The sequence below is a fragment of the Cheilinus undulatus genome, linkage group 4, assembly GCF_018320785.1.
Source record: "Cheilinus undulatus linkage group 4, ASM1832078v1, whole genome shotgun sequence".
In the NCBI taxonomy this organism is placed as follows: domain Eukaryota; kingdom Metazoa; phylum Chordata; class Actinopteri; order Labriformes; family Labridae; genus Cheilinus; species Cheilinus undulatus.
In genome coordinates, this window is record NC_054868.1 from 26089895 (window position 1) to 26112796 (window position 22902).

The 22902-nt window shown below is 38.8% G+C and overlaps 1 protein-coding gene across 1 annotated transcript; it reads right to left on the minus strand.

Annotated features, from left to right (window-relative positions):
* Positions 1–2508: 2508 nt before the first annotated feature.
* Positions 2509–22691, minus strand: LOC121508777 (bMERB domain-containing protein 1-like). The gene is made up of 6 exons (XM_041785856.1): positions 22533–22691; positions 13977–14097; positions 9633–9706; positions 8214–8328; positions 4844–4914; positions 2509–4410 (listed from the first exon to the last, which is right to left on the minus strand). The coding sequence occupies exons 1-6, from the start codon at positions 22609–22611 to the stop codon at positions 4298–4300; spliced, it is 573 nt and encodes a 190-aa protein (XP_041641790.1). The 5' UTR covers positions 22612–22691; the 3' UTR covers positions 2509–4297.
* Positions 22692–22902: the final 211 nt, after the last annotated feature.

A 22902-nucleotide genomic window follows, 5' to 3' on the forward strand; every position in this document is an offset into this window, starting at 1 on the left:
ACTTGTCAAATGAATGTCCAGTAGGTCCTATATGGTCCCCTTCTTTAACTTCTGTATGTAAACTTTTAAAAAGTAAGAAAATGTGTTTGGTACATTATTTCTTTGTTGTAACAATGCTTCTTGGCAATAAATCTTATGCCATTGGAAATCCTGTTTATTTCCCTTTAAAATGGTGACACATTTGTAAGGAACATGCATTTGTGGGATGAGTAGCAGAGCTGAGTATGTGGGATGTGCTGATGAAACATTTACTAAATCTTCTGTCAATGCCAAACAGCTTATTCTGCCACTGCTCTTCACCAACAGGCCCATTTGCGCAGGGGACTGTAACACATGCACTGGAACCTGAACATGTGGAGGAATGTTATGTTCAATTATGAGATGTGGAGAACACTATGCTGATTGCTGCACTGATAGAGTAACATCTTTTGGTAGAGGAAGTGTGATGGTGTGGGGCGGCATCCCCCTTACTAGAAAAACAAGGCTTTTCATCATTGGAGTCAATCTCAACGCAGAGATATATTGAGATGAGATTCTGCAACCAGCGGCAATCCCACATCTCCACAGTCTGGGACCAAACTCTATCCTCCACGATGACAATGCTCAGACTACCTCCAGAATTTGGGAGTGGAGAGGATGGAAGGGCCTGCCAGTAGTCCTGACCGCAACCCCACTGAACACCTGTGGGATCAGCTTGGGCATGCTGTTAATGCCAGTGTGACGAAGACAACCGCATTGGCTGACTTGCGACAAATGCTGGTTGAAGAATGGGATGCCATCCCACAGCAGTGTGTGACCAGGCTTCTGGGAATCAATAAAGTATGATAAAGGATTTCAGAATAAAATGACACTGACAATGACATTCAGTTACACTGAAAAGCGTATAATCTGTAATGATGAAACAGATGTTATCAACCTCCAGCTAAAATATCATGTCAGATCTGTGTAAAGCCGTATACCTCTCATGTTTCTGCTTCATTTCAAACACAGCACATGCTTACTGAACTGTTTTTTATCTTCTATCTGGAAGTTTAAGGGAGCATTCAGAAACTCTGCTAAGTTCTGCTATCCTTGATCTAAAATATTAAGGGTTTAAACAGCATTACACAGCTTTCTTTACTATCAACCTTTCATTCATTTAGCACTTTTTTCAATGAACATCTCGGTTCTTTCCAGTTTGCCTTTTCGTCTCATGGTAAAGGCAGGGGGTATATGAGGTTGCTATGGCGACTGTTCTTCTTGGCAACACAGAGATAGGCTCCATAGTTTGATTGGCTGAGTTTACCTCCTATAGGTTCACAGTCAGGGCTTAATAAATGATCAAAAGCAGGGTAAATGTGATGAAAATAAAATATCAATATTAAACAGAATACCAGCTGAAAACACATTCAGGGTCGTATGATGACCACTATCATCACTGGAGGGGTTTAAAAGACTGAGTGGTCTGGGGTTGTGTGGGACTGAATTTAGATAACACAAAAGCAAGTGCAAAGAAAAAAAAATATTTAAAGCTCATGTGAGGGACAAAGTTTTTGAAGATTTTGGTACCTCCTGTGGACAAAGTAGAAAGTCTTGTCTCCTGATTTATCCTGTATAAACAAAGACAAGTCCTAACATTAAGTGTACTAAAGAAAGGAGACAGTCAGTGGACAGAAAGGACTGGTTTTTGTGACAGGAGATACAAGCGCATCTGCACACTGATCAGCTAGGCCTATGGTGGTGTTGGCATCATTGCAGGCCATGCCCCCCATTGACCCAATGACCCACACTGCAGAACTTCGGAGGCTGTATTTCAGCACTATTGAGGTGTGGGAGAGATGGATTTTAGATTAAACGAGCGCAACTCATAGCTGACCAGCATTGTTTTTCGCACTTAATCCCAAAAGTGCCACTTTTCTTCATGTAAAGATTATGAAGCACATTAAAAGCCTTACAGGATCACCTCAAACTGAGACAGAGTATGATGTTGCCAAAGAGTTTTAGAGCACACAGAAAAAAATTACAACAAAGTGTAGGAGACTGGACAATACTGCACATTTTGTCAAAGTGCCACACACATCTGACGGCACTGCCCAGTGTACTTACTGCTCTCAAACATGCCCTGACATTTGGAGCCTTAACTATAACGTGTGAAAATTCCCTCTCCACTCTGAGAAGCATATCTTTGGAAACCAGACATGTGCACTGCTCCACAACAAAAATCCATAGGTGGTTCAGTTCATATTATAAAGACCCACAAATGTACACAGTGGAAGTGGAAGGACACTGTTCTTAGGAGGTTCAGCACCATTACTATTTTAAAAGTAAAAATATCTTTGAATAATTTGATCGCTTTAGTTTCATGATTTTTTTAAAAGGTTTAATAATGTTTGCAGTTCCCACATGAAAACAATTCCAAAATGTACAAAACAGAAAAGAAGGGAAAAAAGAGGAACTTCACATTGCCTAACAGGTGTAGGACATGCTTCATATCAACATATCATTGAGTGAACATATCACTCACCATGAATCCTAGCCTTGAAAAATCTAAATCAATCTTTTCCTGTCATCTTATACTCATCACCCTGCAGGTGCATTTGCAGGCATTAAATTTCTAATCTTGTTGCTGATGGATTATTTTGACTACATAGATCATTTGCAGATATCAGAATTAACAGCTAGAACCTCCTCACGGGAGCTTTAAAGTAAACGATTATACAGGCTCTTGTCTCAGATTGTTCATGTTATCAGCTACATAAAAAGTGTATGCTTATCTTAATACTGTATCTGCCATATCTAATTGATTTGCAAAGTAAAGAAACTTTTTTCCTAAATTATAATCCATCTTGAATAAATGCCATATTAGGTTGAAAGGGAAAGTTGCCATTATGTTAAAGGAGCTATACTTTTGTCAAATTAAAAGAAAAAGGAATGCTTACTTTTGACTTATTTTATGTATGTTTTGATGACAACTTGTAAAAAAAGGTACACTTTCGAAATAATTCTTGTTACTATGAATTATTATCTCTCGTTTTACTCCAAGAGAGAAGTCAACAAGTCACAGATCTCCTCTCTGAATGGAGCAAGATGACATGTAAAGGGGAATAATTTCTGTTTTGTCTGTATTTGTCACTCCTGAGTAGAAGGCTGTAAGGAGAGTCATTTTCTTTTCAATGTTACGGTCAATTTTCCATTTTTTTTTCCACCATGACCTTTGTGAATGATTTTCTGTGCTTTTCTTTTGCGGCTGCCCTGAATAAACCCTTTTCATCTGAGAAATCAAAACTCCTGAATGTTTGTCCATACCCAACACCAGCGTTGAAGTGGAGTCAGCAAACCTTGAGTCTGAGTCGAGTCTTGTGTCCTCAGGGTACAAGTCCAAGTCGCTCCAGGTTGAGTCTGGGTCGAGTTGTCACTGCTTACATTTGCAGTCAAATTTTTTAGAGAAATTTACACACTTTACGAAGCCTCTTTCAGATCTCCTAGCAGAAAACGATGAAAAACACAGCACGAGTGATTCATTTGGTAGGTCACAAACACAGTCCTTTTCAACAAATAAGTCTGGGCCCACTTTTCTAGTTTCTACATCAAGATGTAGTCAGTGCTTGTGTACAACATTTAAAAGGAAACATGATTAGAAGCTGGTGAACTGTTGTTAAAGGAAATTAGACTGTGAAGAGAGTTGTTTCCTTTTAAGCGACAACCTTTAAAAGTCATACTTATTAGAATAAAACCACACACATTGTCATCCTAACTCATCCTTATTAATGTCACTTTCATTAGTGTTGTCCCCTAAATGTTGTAAAGTTTCAGCTGTTAGTCTCAACTGACCTGCTGACGCCTGCACAAAGCTACTTTTTAATGAGGAGGTGACAGTTTAGCTCAGTTAGATCTTTAAATATAAAAAACTTGCAGGCCAGCTGTGGTAAGAGAATCTAATTAATGTGTGCACTGTCCATGCCTGACATGTGCTTCACAGCCCATCCTGTCTGCCTGAAAGGGAGAAATATATACATTATGATTGGTTATTTCCTTTAAGACTCAGAGAAGGTGGCTGAGCAGTGATAATCAGTGTTATAAGAGATACACAGGGTAACTAAAAAATAAATCTTATGAAAGATACAAACAGATCCAACACAAGACAGACTTGGGTCTTTGCGAAATCCTTTGCCACCCTCCTGAAAATCTTGACTTCAGCCTCTCTTCTGCTCCATCTACACTTTGTCTTTGTCCGGCTGAAAAGCTGTAACTGGAAATATGGACTCCTGTGGGATGGCTGTTTTTGTGTTGCAGTGTGGCCCTCTATTTTGACCTCAGTCTACATGATGGAGCAGGTGAATCCGCAGCACTCTTTCAGCAGGGTGAGGCCTGTCTTGGTGAAGGGGGAGGATGTCTGCTGAGCCCTGGGTGGCACCCGTCTCGTCGGTAAACCTTGAAGCACAGAAAAATCAGACCGTGTGGAATTTGTGAACTAAACCTCTGTGATGCACTGTGTGAAACAAGAGAAAACTGATGACTTGGATTAAGAAGCCCTCTTAGATTTCTTAATACACATAATTTACATTCAGGTGTTCACCAACACCCATCAACGTACAAAGAGACATGGAGATGGGTAATGGCTTTCCAAAAAGATGTCTTTTTTTCATAGAGATATGACGCACAACCACAGATTCCTGTATCTATTTTATGCAGTATAAGTCAGTGGATGTGTGAAACTCCATCATTCAAAGCACTCAGGAGAAAAGCACCTTGAAGAAGAAAATGATTAAGAATAAAGAAAGTTCTTGCCACTGCTTATTTCTTCTCACAGATAATAAAAACGTTGATGAAACACAAAATAGCTGTTCTTTTTATACTTAAATACCTTTCCTCTTCATATGCTTTGGGAATTTGGACTTCAGAAAATCTGCCATTTCTTTGTCTTCTTCCTTCTCCCTGCAGAAAAGAAGAGAGACTAATGTAAAACACTTGAAATATGTATTCATAAGGCACTTTGGAAACACTTTATCATAATGACACACTATTAAGCATGAATAGATTATTAGCAAAGCATTATTTAATACTAAACTCATCCTTTATAGATCATGATTAACTTTTTTATATATTATTGACAAAATTATGAAGGCTGTATTGATGCATTAGTAAATCTGGTAAACTGCTTTCTAATCATCTGACTAATCAAAGTGGTTTTACACCCCAGATCACATTTACATTCACACAGGCAGCTATGAGCATCAGTACTAATCCCATTCATACGCTTTCAAACCTTTTCATACCCCACTGACAAAGCCCTGGGAGGAATTTGGTGTTTAGTGCCCCAAGATGCATCGACATTTGACTTTAGGAGCTGGGGATCGAACCCTTTTTACATTTTTTTTTCTATTTATTTATTTAAAAGGGACAGTGCACATTAATGTACAAACCTAAGGAATACATATTGTAAATATGCCGGAGTTTGCAAAAATGCTAATTTGCATCTGTTGTCCCTAGGCAGGTCACAAGATTAAACAAAACCTTGACCTTCTGACTGAGCGTTAGCCGACTCTACTTACTGATCCACAGCAGGTAGAGCTAGTATAAGCTGAACTCATCATCCTTAAAGCATTACTAACTAATCTTTATGTCAGGAAGTCAGGAATAATTCTGTATGCTAGTTTAATAGTTCATTCTCACACGCATGCTCTCTTACTGTCATGTTATTATCCTGCCTTATTTATCCAATAGCTCTGCTTTAACCTCTCACTGTTAGCCCATATTGCTGATGTATTTTTAAATATGGCTTTCTCCCCACCAGCCCATTCATGGCATTGTTGCATGCAACCCTCCATCTCCAGTAAGTTTACAAGATGTCATTTTCAGCCATTAACCCCAGCCTTTGCAATGTAGCCAGCCCACCAACATCAGGTGACATCTTCCAACATCAGCTGGTCAAACCCAGTCTTCACATTTTGATAAACTTTCACTTCATCATCCTTAGACAACATCACCAGCCTCACAAGGCATCACCTATTTATCTTTTCTTAAATTTTGTTTACAGGACCTTTAATAAAAAGAAAAAAAACTTGAATTACAAAGGATAGAGTCTTACAAAAGTTCCTGTAATAAAGCCTGATAGATTATTTTCTCATTCAGATCAAAGTGTCTTTCTGGTGTCTACTGTACTTTTGTTATATTTGCTGCAAATCCCACACTGTTTGAGTGTTTAACAGTGGTTAAATTTTATAACAGTGAAAAGAAGTCTCTACCTTTGCATTCCTACTATACCCAGGAATTAAAACCTTAATGCAGTTCTCTGCTGTTAAAGATTAGATTTACTTTGAGAGGTTCTTTGACAAATTCAATTTATATGCAACAGCCACTCTTTGTCCAGGGGGATATTTCTAGTAGGACACATACAGTAGGTATTTGGATGACTGCAAATACTAAATGCATCTAGACTTAGTAGGTCTATCTGGCCTTCCTTTAAAATAAAACCCAAACATACAAAACTTTGTTGTGAAGGACAACCAGGATAAAATATCTTCATATTTATCAGTGAGAACAGCACGGCCTTGAGCGCCGTCATAGCTTCTCCTCCCCTTGATCCATTACTGCTTTGTTGTTCTCCTGCTTCCTGTTTCTCACCTTCCCATCAGCCCTTCAGCGTTTTCACGGCGGGCTGTCAGCTGTCAACACAAGGTGTAAATCATATAAAATAACAACACCTGCTACTGTCTGAAGACTGCAGAATATTAACCCTATAACATCCCAGGGATGCCCTGAAATACTTTTCTATGAGTCTGACTTATAGCCAGATCAACGATTGTGACGATGGGCTGCTCCATCAGGTCGATTGATGAGGTTGCTCTGTGTAGCTCTATTCTTCTGTATCCTGTGTTTACATCACTGTTCTCAGTTCTCTTGGAGGCCGGTACATTTTGCTGACATAGTAAAGAGGAAACTACTATGCCAGCAATTTCCATATCTAAAAGCAGTATCTGCAACTTATGTTTCAAGGTATTTTAGTTTAACCACAAATTTAAATAAACAAATAAGGCAGACAAATTAAACAAAGCAGTAAGCTGAGTCACTGCCACAACAGTGGTGGTTTGAAAGTGACACGACACTCGTAACTATGGTACAGTTTGTCAGCACTGAAAAAATTTCAACTGGTGCTCTGCATGATCACTACATGAAAGTCTGAGAACATTTAGCCTATAATTACAGTTTATGGGCATAAAATCATTGAGCTTCAGCACAGATGACAGGAGCTTTGGCATCACCACAGTGCACTACAGGATACAAGTTGTATCTCTCATATTTATATTGAACTAAAAAACTAAGTATATTCACATTTTGAGTAAATTTGAGCTTATTAACTCACAGGAAGCCGCAGTGTTTTGGTCTGCACTGGTAGTGTGATGTTACTTGGCCAGAGCGCTCCTGTTCCTATGCCTTAACCAGCCTTTTAGACTGGCAGCCTTCGTGAGGCCACACATTGATACACACATCTCACGCACAGAGAATTTTTAGGTCTGAGGTCTCAGCTATTTTTTTCTTAGCACCACGAGCAGTCAGGAAAACAAATAATACAGAGCCACACTTACCTTGCTGTAGCAAATATTGATATCCACATTGGTAGAATACATTTGAAATCTATTTCTTGATGACCCCGATCAAAGCCACAAGTTAAACGCATCTGTTTAGCTTAGTGGTTCCCCAAACCTCTACCATTTGTGAAGCTTTCAGTTTTCACACAGTACCAAATGTTGCAGGTAAAGAAAAATGCAGAATGAAAATACTTTCTGCTTGTGCATTTCAAAGTAAAAGCCCATTTTATCATTTCTTTGGAGAAACTCCATTCATTTGCACATAGTGCTTTAATTTTAAAATGCTCCCAGAAAAGTTCCACTATACACTGAATCAAATCATTGTAGGGAGATTTATTGAGGTAAAACTTTGGAAGAAAGAGCCAACACGCAGCAAACTGGCAGCTGACTAGGATAAAAACAAGGTAATAAATAGATTATAAAAACATAGATAAAAAAAAGAAGGACAAAGAGTACAGATAAATAGATAAAAATTTAAAAAATTATATTAGTTATCAAAGATACGTGTATGAAAAATCTGACTCATTAAGATTTTTCTGCAGTTTCTAAAGTGAGACTGCAGGGATTCTGTAAATGTATCCGGTCTCTATTCATTTTAATTATCACTCCTGACTCCCATGAAACCACTGAGAAAGAAAAACACACCTGAGCCGTTCAAACTCCACATCGTCCACTAGGAAATCTCTGGTTTCCACCAGCTTGTGGATCTGCTGCAGCAGCTCTTCTTCCTTCTGCCGGTCCTCATTTGACTTGTCCTTATCTGCAGCAAAACACATCAGAGTTAGCTCTGCGTTTCCTTAATGACTGTACAACAAACATTATCCAGCATCTTAATTACCCATAAAGAATTAAATGATGCAGAAGTCCTACATTTATACGTACAGTTAAATATGTGAAAACTCAGTTCTTGAGTTCTTGTTTTTATTAATCATTAATCATTTAGAAGAGAGAAAAATAATAAAGAGAAAAAATAATAACTAGTGATGTAATTTAACATGTAATGCAATGCATGTATGTAGGTAGGTAGATAGTTATACGTGTGTGTATCTTTATGCTTGTATGTTTGTGTATACATATTTGTTTGTGTTTAGGCATGTGCATGTGAATATATAAGCATGTGCTGGTATGAATATGTGTGTCTATGTGTAAGCAAGGATATGTTCAAATAAGGTTATACAAACTACACTCCAGGCCACATGAATGATAAAATAATACTTGATTCTTTTTGTTTTGTTTTTTCTTCTTAGATCTAGATGAATTTGGACAAATATTTATGTATGTGTGTATGAAATGTAAAAATAAATAAATCAGCAGGAGTATGAATAATGTAATGGTTTTACTCCGTTTTATTTTCCTTTTCTATCTTCCTTCCTCACTTTTCTTTTCTTTCTTTGTTATAATGTATTCATTGTTTATGATAAAATTTAAATTTTTGATTTTCCTTTCAAAATTAATCAAAAAAAAAAGTTGTTTTTTTTTTTAATCATATAGAAGAGGTGAAACATTTACTGTTGCTTTTGATACACTGTGAAATTCCCCCATGGTTAGTAAAACTTTTTGATAAACACACTTTAAGATCACAGTAAATACTGCCCAGAGTCCATGTAACACAAGTTTGTTAACCAAGGTAAATTAAAGACCTCCTTTGGTCAGGATATAAGGAGAAACTTTTAAGGACCAGGAGACATCGCTGTCTCTCTCCTTTGCTTTCTGCATGTCTGCACTACCAAATACAGTAGAGTGTAGTCAGGGAGGGAGCACTTCAGCACTAATCAAACAAAATCCTGCAGCCCTCTGAATGTTTGTCTTAGTGTTTTTCTTAGTTCTTTAGAGTGTGACTGCACTGAAACACTCAGAAAATAATGCTTTATTTCTCTGAACCAACAATATGTTGTTAAATACCAATGCTCTCTTTCTCTGCTTAATCTTTTTCCACTGCTCTGGATTAAAAATATGTCTGTATCATATCTGTTTAATCTTTTACAACTATGACCTTAAAGGTTATTTTATGTAGTTTTTTAGGAACCCAAAACAAGATTGAACTTCATACCCAAAGCAATATACCTGGTATGGATACTAGTTTGTGCAGCTCCTTTTTCAGACGTGTGATCTCCTTGCACAGCTGAATGTCATCCATCCTGCGCAGAAAAAAAAAAAAAACCACAGCAAAAAACCAAACAGATACAGTCAGTTTCTGATTTAAGGGTAGTGAGGGGTGAAATCTTGACTCTCTGGGAATGAGATTCAAACAGAGGGAGATTGATTTGAGGCTCATCTTTCACACAGGAGATGATACGATCTTTCTAGGCAGAATCCCCTGAGGGGTCTCTAGAGTCAGACAGCCTTCACTCTGCCTCTGTCTGTGTCACTGTTTCTCTTTCAATGACCCCCTCAGTCAGTGGATCATTACTGACACTGAGGTAGGGGTGAAGACCCTCTGAGACTGCATCACCAAATGAGAGAGAGGCCCCTTATGTGAACCAGTATCACAGCAACTGATCCACCACACGTAGGCCGGTCTGGAATACAAATGATGCACTTAACTCACTGGAAGAAAACAACACTTTAGGGTTGTTTATCTATGGACCGCTGGGAGGAAAAGGTGCTTGAAATCGTGACTCTGCCTCCTTCCTCTTTCCTTCCCCCTCCTCCTACTGCTGTCTTTCTCTCCCTCATTCCCTCACACTATCTACCTAATGATTGCTTGCTTCTTCCCACAATCTCCACGGACTTTCCCCACTGTCTGATCAGTGTTGCCACCTATCTTTCAGAGGAGTAGATGAATAAATATAAATGCTGTAGCCTGCTTTGTGGACGCAAAGGTAAAGTCTATGAAATTCTAATGGGACTACTGGGATGGGAAAAGAGGGAAATGCAGGGAATAAAGGGTAAGCTGCAATGAGATGAGTGTCTGATACCAGTGTGTAGAAAAAGTTGTTCAAATTATTAGGGATGAGCACAATTACTTTATTACTCCAGTGCTTGTTGATGCCATTTTTGAGTCACTTTTCACTTCTTGCACACCTTTGCAGTCAGTTATAGAGCACAACAGTTCAGGCACTACAGGCTATATCTCAGCCATGTAAAGGCAAAGTCACATTTTTAAGTATCTTGATGATTGGCAGAAAAACACGGACATAGTTTCAGAGATGTCACTCCCTAAAGCAGACTTTTGAAGCTGAATGATGGCAGTCTCCAAACTGAGATGTCATCTCAAACCAACTTCTGCCAACCTTTATACAGGCAAAAAACATGCAACTGAGATGAGCCTTAGCCTCCAGGAAACTAGCTGTGACACACTGTTAGTTGGCTCAGTCACACTGCTTAAAAATGCACTCATATATAAATCAGAGGTGCAGATAACATTTTTTTCTGCTGTTATCAGTGACTATGTTTACATGAACTTGAGTATCATGGTTTTTGTCTGTGCATGTACAAATCTGGGGAGTCATTTTTCCAGAGTCAAAAGTATTTTACTCAAAAATAGTAAAATTTACTTCTTATTGAGTATATTTATTACAAGCCACCACGGGAGTTGGAGTGAAAACAGAGAGTAAATTCTGCTGGAGTAGAACTTTTAACCACACCCACTAAAGTTTCAACTCAGCTGGCATCACTCATGGTCGGTCACAGCTGCAGCTCATTAGGTGTCCCAGCTGCAGATAATCCTTGGCAATCAAGATCTCCTCACCAGATGATAAACCTTCAGACACCTTTGTACTGCATCTTCTAGTAAAGTAACTCCTCTTCAACCTTTGATAATCTTGTGATTTTTCAGTGAGGTGTTTTTTTGCCTTGACTAACTCCATTTGTCTTACTTTTTTGCAGTGTCTCTGTCTCTCTGCCAGTGCTATTTCTAACCACCAGCCAGGACACTCACCATCATTTGCACTGTTGTTGTCAAATGAACTTCTTTTACTCTACCACCTTGTCTCGTGCTCTGCTCCTGAGGTGTTATGTTCATCACAATTGTTTCTGTAATATTCAAATACTATGTCTAATTTGTAAAGACAAAAACACCTCTTTTGTTGTTAAGCCATTTATAGGTGGAAAGGCAGAATTATCTATTGAGGGGAAAATGTAGCTCTATATAAAGAGGAAGATCAGTTTATTTAGAGTAAGATACAGGTCTACATAAAAATTACACAATTCTATATGGAGTAGAAATTGTTCCATAATGAGTACAAACATTTCTATAAGGAATTAAAAACAGTTCTGAAAGGACTAAATACAACACTGTATTGAGAAAAAACAGCTCTATAATGAATAAACTATGGTCTAAATTACTCTGTACTGAGTAAAATTGCTGTAGAGTTTTTATTTGTTCATTGTGGAGGATATAATCATCATTAAGAGTAAATAAAAACACTTTTTAGAGTAAAAACAACTCTGAAAATATTACTCTGCAAGCAGAATGAATTTTACTCCAAATAGACTGGAACCAAATGTTGTATTGTTCAGAGTTCAATTTTGCTCCATTGGAGTAAAATTTACTTTGAAATATTGGGGATGTGTGGTGGAGGACCAGCTGGTCTGATAGATAGAGTAAGTGACACGCAGGCTGAGCTGACGGCAGTTTTGCCCCTAAACACGCTCATATTTGGATAAACGGTGAACTGCACAGTTTGTTTTTCCAGGCATTAATGAAACATGAGTGTAGTTTACTCTGGAGACAGAGACCAATCTCTCACACTACAACTTACAAGAAAGTTCAGCTCTGTGAGCTGAAGTTGGATAAACTGAATCGGTAAGAGTCCTGATTATTCTGTCAAGATGTCCCAGTCCTGAAATGTAGGTACGATAGCTTTTTCAGTGTTCTTTTCAAAATAAAAGCTTGAGCTACCCGTGTTTTGATATAACACTTTTATTTGGACGCTGTTTAGGTCTGTTATTTAGAGAATGAATTTACTTTCTGGATTGCTCAGGTCTGTCTTAGAGACTGGGCTAAACTTTCTCAGTGATAATTGATATTTATAATCGCCTCATATTCATAAGAATTAGAACATTGTTGGAACAAGGTGATCGCCATATCTGAAACATGATGCTGGCATTTATTAGTGTCAAGCCCAAAATAATTCACAGTGGTCTTTTTTTCTCAGATTTAGAAAAACACCATTCAGTTGTGTTGTAAAAATAATCATCACAGATTCCTGTGCAGATAAGATGCAGTGATCAGAAACCAGGATACTGGTATTTCTCATGACTACAGGGATAGCAATAACCAGGTTTTTCTGAGCACATTTAGACACAGTATCTTGAATATGATCATAACTACAATACGGATACTCAAGTCCATGTTAACACAGTCAGTGACATTTCATTATAGGTGTTGATTAGTGATATTCCTCAGCCAATAACTTTGAATCTAGTGAAACAGAATTGATAACTGTGTTTAGTCCACTTGTCTGAAGTAAAAAAAAAAAAACACTCAGGGAACAGTGAAAACTGAGCACTTTTTTTTCAGGACATGATCACAGCAGCAGTGAAGAGAAGTTGATCTGCAGGATGTAGCCAGTGTTAGCAGAGACAGCAGCGCTGGACTTAGGTCCTCTTTGCTTGTAACGTCCACATTCCTGTGCTGAATCACTCAAGCCTGACACAGCCTTCATATCACTTTAACCCCATTTTCTAAATCAAAATAGTGCCAAAATACATTGTTCCTGCGACATGCTATTGGTGCTATCAGTTCACCATTGTTTACATGACGGTAGTAGGAACTAGGAAGTAGCCCTACAGTGGCTGATAGTGGTGAACAGTTGCTTAAATGTTTAGACAGAGCATCTAACTAAAACTGTGGGCCTTGGCTAATTCAAATATTAACATTTAGGTAAACCAACTAGTAATTCTGGTATTACATTATTTAGCTGACTAATCCCGTTAATTCTTGGTGTTGAGGGACTTTCAGGGCTTTTGCAGCCAGCCATAAGTTTCAAGCTTATTCGTTTTTTTGTACTTCCTCACTGACTTCTTCGAAACCACAGGCTGCCACTTGCTTTTAACAAAAAAGATGTTAATGTGATATTAAACATGCATATTACAGAAATGCTGCTGCCTAAAGTCCAAGGAGAAACTAAGCACAACCAGACAACAGGAAGGCCTATCATTTGACAGCCCTGAAAACAGAGAGATTAGCCTGCTGCTACACAAATGAGGACTGGAGATATTCTCCCATTAAGTTTTTGTGAAAGAACAAGGCTTTCAAATTAAGGGAGAAAAAGAGAGAGAGGAGGACTGCAACTTCACCTTGTTGTGTGTTTTCAGGAGGTAAGATCCTGTTCATCACAGCTCTACTTTTTAATCTCATATTCAGGTGTGCATTGTGAAGACCAAATCAATCAGATCACATAAAGTAGGAAACAGAGTAGCAGATGGTAACCATGACAGCAAATCAAAGCAAAATCCACTCACATGTATCTGAGCTCTGACTCCCTCCTGACTAGCACATCTCTGATCCTCTCGATCTTAAAAAGCTCTCCCTCGATGTCGTCCACAGTGATGGTGGAGTCGGCCATGGACACCACATCGTCCTCTGAGGAAGAGAAAGAGAGAAAAACACGGACAGCTTGTAGTCATGTAGATTTTGTAAGAGATAATAAACAGGTTAGAGAGCTCCATTGAGGTTTATTTAAAGGACGTTTAGACTTCTTCAGCAGGCAGGCAGGCTGATTTCCATTCAGCAGCTATTTTAAAATGATCCAGCTTGCCAGTCTGAACAAAAGCAGAACGTGAATCTGCATTTAAAGTGAATAAACATCTGCAGCTGATGCTACTTTGAAAAGGCTCTTTGAGAAGGAGAGCGTCACAGCCACATTACCATGTGTCAGGAGGCTGGCACGACTCGCTTGTTTGTTCTCTGCACTCTGTCTCTCTTTCTCTCACATACTAAAGCACAAACACACTCTCAAACAGATTAACTGTGTAAACCCTGGTTGGTGGGTCAGCACAGGAAATAAGCCTGTACCTAAGTATGGCTGTGACCCACTGCCTCCTCTTCATATTTCTGCTGAAGAGAGATAGCATTTCAGTCAGCGTCAATCATTCTGACAAAACATCTTTTTTTTCTTTGCTAAAATGTCATCACAGTTTAAAAAGAATGTCATCCAAAAATATTGAAAGCCTAAGCCTGAAATTAAAAAAACAACATATCAGATGTTGAAACTGAGACCTTTTACCATTTCATGAAAAATATTAGCTCATTTTGATTCGATAGCATCAACACAACTCAAAAACGCGTGTAGCACCCCCTCTTCTTAAACAACAGTCTGTAAATGTCCGGGAAGCGAGGAGACCAGTTGTTGGATTTTTGGGAGAGGAGTGTTGCCCCATTCTAGTCTGATGTAGGATTCTAGCTGCTCAACAGCCCTAGGACAGGCTAGTTCTTCTACTGCAAAGCCATGCTGTTGTGATTGATGAAGTATGTGGTTTAGCATTGTCTTGCTGCAATATGCAAGAAAGAGATGGGATGGGAGCATATGTTGCTCTGAATCCTCTATATACTTTTCAGCATTGATAGTGTATGTCCAGATGTGTAAACTGTCCACACCTTAGACACTACTGCAACCCCATACCATCAGAGATTCAGGCTTTTGAAGTGTGCACTGATATCAAGCTGGATAGTCCGTCTCCTCTTTAGCGCACATGACAAAGCGACAGTGGTTTTCAAAAACATTTTAAATTTTAATTAATCTGACCACAGAACAGTTTTCTATTTTGCCTCAGTCCATTTTTAATGAGCTTTGGCTCAGAGAAGACAGCTGCATTTCTGGATTGTGTTCACATAGGGGCGTCTTCTTTGCATGATACAGCTTTAACTTAAATTTGTGGATGGCACAGTGAGCTGTGTTGACAGACAATGATTTCTTGCTGTGATTTCCAGTACACAATCATGTCCATTTTCAACACAGTGCCCTGAGGGCTCATAAGTTCATAATTAAACAATATCAAAAATATATAAAATTCAAATATCAGCACAAATATGCTGCCATGAATGAGTCTGAGTGCTAAAGTAATCCTAGAAGAGCTGATACTAGCAACAGCGTCTTGGCCTTTAGTGTGATATTGCTTTTATACAACAGTTTAATGACCAGCATAAAGAATTAAACTGTAAAAAGCAACCAATTATGTTAACTTCGAGTGTTTCCACCTCTGAACTAAACAGGCTGTCACTAAGCAATCTAAACATTCTCCTACACTCTTGCTACTTTTTTATGTTCATGGTTTCCAAAGACCAGCATTCAGAGACCTGGTAAAAGTGGACTGTTATGCATTATAAAAAGTCTTATTGAATTATACTACTGTATATCAGTACTCATGGAATGCCTCTTGTCCAATCAGAACTAACTCATCATTACTGTAACAGATGTACCATTGTTACCATGTTGACTGAGCTGATGCCTCTTTGAATATGAGATACTTTTCACTTCTAAGGATATCAGTCATTGAGCTTATATGTATACTTCTCTAAAGCAAAAACATCAAGAAGAATCAACAGTACTATCTAGTAAGTTCAGCATACCAGATAGTCATCTAGAAACAAGTTGATCATAATTGCTCAACAGAACATTGAGATATAATCATCTCTGTAGCGTCATTGTCTCCCATTGTATTTAAATATTTAGATAATCTGCACAGAAGAGGCTTTGGTGAATATAAAACACCATGCTGTAGGTCTGTCTTATTATGTATGTCACTCACACACCTCTCCTTATATTTTTTCTTTTAATGTTATCCCATTAAAACAGGCATTTATGTTTAGGTAAATTCAGCCCCTAATCTACGATAAAGCAAACACATAAATGTGCATTATGGAAGTATATGTCGCACAACATTTAGGACCATTTACAACTAATTTCTCAGAGAACATCAGTGTAGTATAAAAGGACATTGGAGTATTATACACAATGTGAGCTACAAGCAGAGGCAGCTACTGCACTGGGATCAAATGCAGTGTGTTTAACATTCACCTGCAACCCCCACCGTGAAACACAATTGTAGCCAAGCACGTCAAAATACATTCTTTACATGTGATTTACTCTGGCATCAAAGCTTGGTTAACCCTTTAAACACCTTAAAGAACAGTCAGGACTGAATATCTAAAGACAACAACCAATGCCTGCTCTCCAATGAATCCATTGAATATCTGTCACCTCCCTGCAGAGAGCTGCACCACATGGAAGCTGAGACGGACAGTAACAGGAAAACACCAACAGTGACATCAGGTCTTTGCCTCCACCTGGGGCCGTTAAATCCTTTTTTTATACACAACGCAATTACTTTGACATGCTGTAATGCATGTTATCTGTATTCTAGTCAAAGCAAGCCTTAGGGAAGAGCTCACTGTGTTCAAAGTGCTGTAAAGATACGTTTCCTATAGCATAAAGAAAAGGCAGAAGGGAGATAAAGTGATTAATTCAGAGCGAGGTTATTTGCCTGCAGGGTAGCAGTGAGAGCGCGATAAGTAGCATTAACTGTGCCTGGTGATGAGTTTACATGTGCTGACATCCCTGCTGGCGTCAAAGCCTTCTTTTCAGTCTGTTCTGTGTGACGGGCATAAAGGGATTCTCACTTACAGACAGACACTTTATGCTCTGCTTCTATGACTAATATGATTGACGTCAGTGTAGGAACAACTGAACTTTAACATCTGGAACCAAAAAAGGCTGCCAAAGCTACCATGTAACATTAAATTAGATGAATAGTATAAAAGATTGACTTTATCTAGAACTGTCCTAACCTCAGTGCATGTTCAAGAAAAAAGCATCAAATATTCTTGCTTAGTATGAGAGCATTACAGCACAGTACAGTATTGTATGGTGCTATGCACTGCATTGCCATGCAGCATACCATACGCTACCATGAGAAAGTGAAAGAGCAAGTTTTATGCTTTTCAAAGTGGGGTTCCTAACTCACCAGAGGACACTAAGGTGGACAATTACATTTGAATCAAGTTCTGTCATTAATCCCTGCATGATAAAAACCTATGCGCTCTTTTTCTTTGCCAGTCTTTCCAGTTTACTTGAACTACTTCAATTGTTTGAAGTGAAGACAAAGGAGCGGAGGTGCTGCAAGGTCTTATTAATTACACACAGGTGTCCTTTGGGTACTTTGGGTTTGTTGTGCTTGAGTCATCTTGTGAAGCAGTTGCATTGGTAGAAAATGAATACATAAAATATCTAACTGTCCTTCAAAAACAATCAGGAGGGTATTTTAGGATCTGTGTAACTTAAATGTCTTTATTCTCCTGACATGCCAGATTTACTGTTTTACATATTAATTGCACAGGATTGATAGGTTCAACACATCCTGCTCTTTTGCCCAAATGATACCGGTCCTGCCCTTTTCTGGGTGAAAATGTACCATCAAATTGAATAGAGTTAAATGGGAAAGTTTGGGTCATTCTCGATTTAAAAGTTTAGAATATGAAAACTGTAAACATTTATGGTAATTGAGTGTCCAAATCCAATAGTTAGTGCGTTATGCATAAAAAATATGACATTTCAGACTAATTATTGGCATCTTGAAATTATAATACAAATGAAGTTTTAGGTATGAGTGTCTGCTGAGAGTCTTTCAGTCAAACTGGATAAACAGCCCCATCATATGACCTTATGCATGTATTTGTATCTTGTTACACGATGTCGATTCTCAATTTCTAAAGCGCCACTCAAACGCTGGTAAATGTGGAAAAAATCTGTTTATAAGCAAGCAGACTTCAGCATCTGTTGTTACAGAGCAATGGCTGACTTAAAGTCAGTAGAAAAACATTACAGTCCGGCATTTGACGGCTATTGTCCTCTCTAGTTTGTGCCCAAAGATAAAGAGCTCTTATTTTACCGTCCCTCATCGATTAAGAATAAAAAAAACCATGTGGCAAATTATGGCTTATTGATTATATGATGCTCAAAATGCAACAAAATAGTGTTGCTACTGCTGTATCCCAATCTACTGCCATTCAAACATGGAGCTTGTTTTCACCCAATAGGAGGTGCGGTAGCTCTGGAGATCAGGAAGTGGCATTGCACTGGTATCAATATGTCTCCTATCTATGGGCAAACCCACATAGTCTGTGCTAGGGAAGAGCAGAACCTTAGGAATAAAAATCTCCACAGGTGACTGGCCAAACGTCCTGTCTATCACATTCATTACAAGCCAATTAGAACAATGTAACATATGACACAGTGGGCATGAACCACATAATGTGAGCTCATCAGGCAGCTGTTATCACTGTTTACTAACAGTTGAGCCAGTTGGTTACTAAAAGTCAAAAGAAAAACTTTCAGTGTGGTTCTTTCCTTTTAATAGAGAAATATATATTGTCCAGTTCTGATAAAACTGTCACTATGGCTACATCCAAACTAATTGTTCCACTGGCTATCGTTGTTTACCAGCTTGTAGTGCAACCAGCCTTCATTAACAAATGTTTCAGCTTGAAGCTTTGCCAGATGTATCCACCTGATGACGGACACAGAATCTGGAAAATTTATTGGCTTTGCAGGGATGGTTTTATAGGGCCAGTGTATTGAAACAAGTCTTTATCTGGGTCATCGCCAGCAGTGGCTTGCACGCCTATAGTGAGGTACACAGATTAGCTCGGGGGAAGGGTGGGTCATCCCCCTCGCAGGATGAAAAAATACTAATAGGTGATACCTCAGTCAAAGTGGAGTAGAATAAAAGAGGGGACAAAATCATTTTTTAATTACTAAAATATTGTTGAGAATTACCAAATGAATGAATAAAAAGAGAGAAGAATCAATAAAATTAGTCAGTTTCTACTATTGCAGAAATGATCAATGACAGATTACAGAGAAAGACATTAAATCAAGGAGGTATTTGATTGCTGACAAAAATAAGGAAAGTGCTGATGTTGGCATTGCAAAGTTTGGGACCCTCTGAGGTAACCTAACAACCAAAACATCTACCTCTCTTCATTAAAAATACCGATTTAAGCAAAAAGCTACCACACTGAATATTGATCTTTTGGATCACTGTAAGAGCAAAAAAAAGTACATTGGTATATATTGGTAAGAACCTATTCTAAAAAAGTAGCATTTGTATTACACTTATACCAGGGAGGGAGGTAAAGATGTGAGCGCGATTACAATTCATGCAGAGCTATGTTTTTCCACACATGCAAATCTAAACTACAGTCATGGACGAAAGTATTGGCACCCCTGGAATTTTTCCAGAAAATACACCATTTCTCTCAGAAATTGTTGCAATTACAAATAGTTTTGGTATAGACATGTTTATTTCATTTATGTGCATTGGAGCAACACAAAAAAGCAGAAGAAAGACAAAACTGACATAATTTTACACAAAACTCAAAAAATGGACCAGAAAAAATTATTGGCACCCTTTTAAAACTGTGGGTAAATCATTTTATTATAAACTCACCTGTAGCAGTTACAGCTGCTGGCAGTCTAGAAATCACACCTGAAGCCAGTTAGAATGTATAAAAGTTGACTCAACCTTTGGGTTGTGTGCCTGTGTGTGTCACACCAAGCATGGAAAAGAGAAAGAAGAGCCCAGAATTGTCTGACTTAAGGAATTAAGAAGCAAAATTGTGGAAAAATATGAACAATCTCAAGATTACAAGACCATCTCCAGAAATACTGAAATTCCTTTGTCCACTGTGCGTAATATAATGAAGAAGTTTCAAACCCATGGAACACTGGTTAATCTCCGTGGATGCAGACAGAAGAGAAAAATTGACAAAAGAACGCAGGATAGTTGGAATGATGGATAAACATCCTCAGTCAATTTCCACACAAATTCAGGCTGTGTGCAAGGAATCGTGAAATCTGGAGATATCGAAAGATTTTCAGCCACAATGTAGGGCCTAGTGTCAGAAAGCTGGGTCTGCATCAGAGGTCATGGGTGTTCCAGCAGGACAATGACCTGAAACATACCTCAAAAAACACCAAGAAATGGTTGGAGACAAAGCACTGAAGAGTTCTGAAGTGGCCATCAATGAGTCTGGATCTAAATCCCATTGATCACCTATGGAGAGATCTCAAAATTGCTGTTACAAGAAGGCACCCTTCAAATCTGAGAGACCTGGAGCAGTTTGCAAAAGAAGAGTGGTCCAAAATTCCAGCTGAGAGGTGCAAGAAGCTTGCTGATGGTTATAGGAAGCTACTGGTTTCAGTTATTTTTTCCAAAGGTTGTGCAACCAAATTAATATTATTAAGTTGAGGGTGCCAACAATTTTGTTCCAATGCACATAAATGAAATAAACGTGTGTATACAAAAAATATTTGCAATTGCAACAATTTCTGTGAGAAATGGTGTATTTTCTGGAAAAATTCCAGGGGTGCTATATATTATTTTTCACACATGCTCAGAATAGTTTTGAATCTACAAAACCTTCTCATACATGCACTAAATGTTCAACAACATGACTTTTTTTAAGTGATCCATAGAGCCACTGGCTCGGTCTGTGCACGCTGATGTTTAATTACATACTGTACTCACACCACATGCTAATTAAATCATAAATGAAACACTTTTGAATTAATTTCAATCCGCAGTAGCAAGGATTTATACTGCAGGTCTTCCTTATTGTTCATTCACCACTTGTGTTTATGCCAATAAATAAGACATGCTGGGGATTCCCACGTAGCTGACACACTGAGGACTTTAACATAGGCTCAGGTAAATGCATACAACATATTGTGTTGTGTGAATTATTCCCTCATTGTTAGAGACACTCGGAAGTGCTGCAGAGGACAGGTTGATGTGGCACTGGCCAGTTATGACTCATCACCAGACCTCTGAAGTGCTGCCATTTTTACACTTTCTCTCCTCTTTTCCCCCCCATCACAATTTCCTTCCTTTATTTCCCTCCATGCCTCCCTAACATGACCCTTGTCTTTATCCAAAACCCCTAGAGTTGTAAATTACACCATGAGCGCTGTTTACAGACTTATCTCTTCCTCACTGCCACAATGTGCTGTGATGAGGTGGAACAGCACACTGGCAGACAGATCAGCCTGATTACAGAGAGAGCGAGAGAGAGAGAGAGAGGCAGAGATGGAGGAAAAGGGTGGAGAGGGGAGAGGAGAGAGAAGGAGGTGTAAAAAGAGGTGAGAAGGGGGGAGATGGAACAAGGGATATAAATCTTCAGGTGTGGAGTAAACACTGAGGGGAGTTTCAACAGATATAGTGCCATAAAAAGTATTTGTCCCTTACTGATTTCTTTTTTCTTTGCTTATTTGTCACACTTAAATGTTTTAGAGCATAAAACAATTTTAATAAAAAAAAAATTAATAAAAAAAGGTTTTCAAGAGATGTTTTCATTTATCAAAAAATAGCCCTCCTAACCTACCTGGCCCTTGTTAAATCATGAATGAATGAAGGATTTTCAGGAGTTTTGTGCAAGAGTAGGCAGGGCTCAGGTAACAAGGCCTTACATTTTGGCCTTACACAGGCACACAGCAGAAGTGTTTTCAGGCACTTTCCAATTTGTGAAACAGAGTTTGGCTCTCATCGGCAGCACCTCCTAATTAACTGGTGTGAAGTCTCAACTGTGTTAGCCACACTCACTCCTTTTCTCTCAGCAGATCAGACACCTGTGGATTCTTGACATTTTCAAGGCTGTTGCCTGTGCCACAGCTAGAAAAACACATTGATTTGTTACATCAATTATAAAAATTGCCCCAGTTGTGAAACTACAGTATTATGAATAGGCTATTATGAACAGCAACGATCTGCTAACACAGTTTAGTGCAGCACAAGGCTATTAAGACTGTCTGAGATAATGAGGCAATACTATAGATCAAATCACATTTTTTTTAATCTCCTAGTACAACATGTGTTGATAAAAAAAGAAAAGGTACAGCCAAAAAAAAAAAAAAAAAAAACTGAAAAACTGAGAGTGATTCGGAGATGCAAACTAGATAAGAGGAAATGCTTAATTTAAACTCTTAAAAAAAGGTCATCAAATTATTGTGTCTGTTTGTTCACCTGGTTTGTGGTCGTCCTTGCTCCATTCAGTGCGCTCCAGGGATCCGTACTGATGAGGAGATCCTTGCTTCCCCTCCATCGGTGCGGCAGCTGCTCCTCTCTTCAGCTCCTCGTCTCCCCACGCTTCACGCTGCAGTGTCTGTGGAAACAGCGAGGAGAACTACAGGGGAGGGTCCTGCGTCGCCGGTTTGCTCCTCTTACTCATTGACTCATCGCCACTCAGCTACCAACCTGTAGAGGCAGAGAGGAGAGACGCGCGTGCAGCCCCCACCAGTTACAGCAGGTGTGTCGTGTGTGCTCCGTGCGTGAGACCCTCCCCACTTTCACAACCAATGCCGAATCCGGCTAGACAATAGCTAAGCGGCGCCAT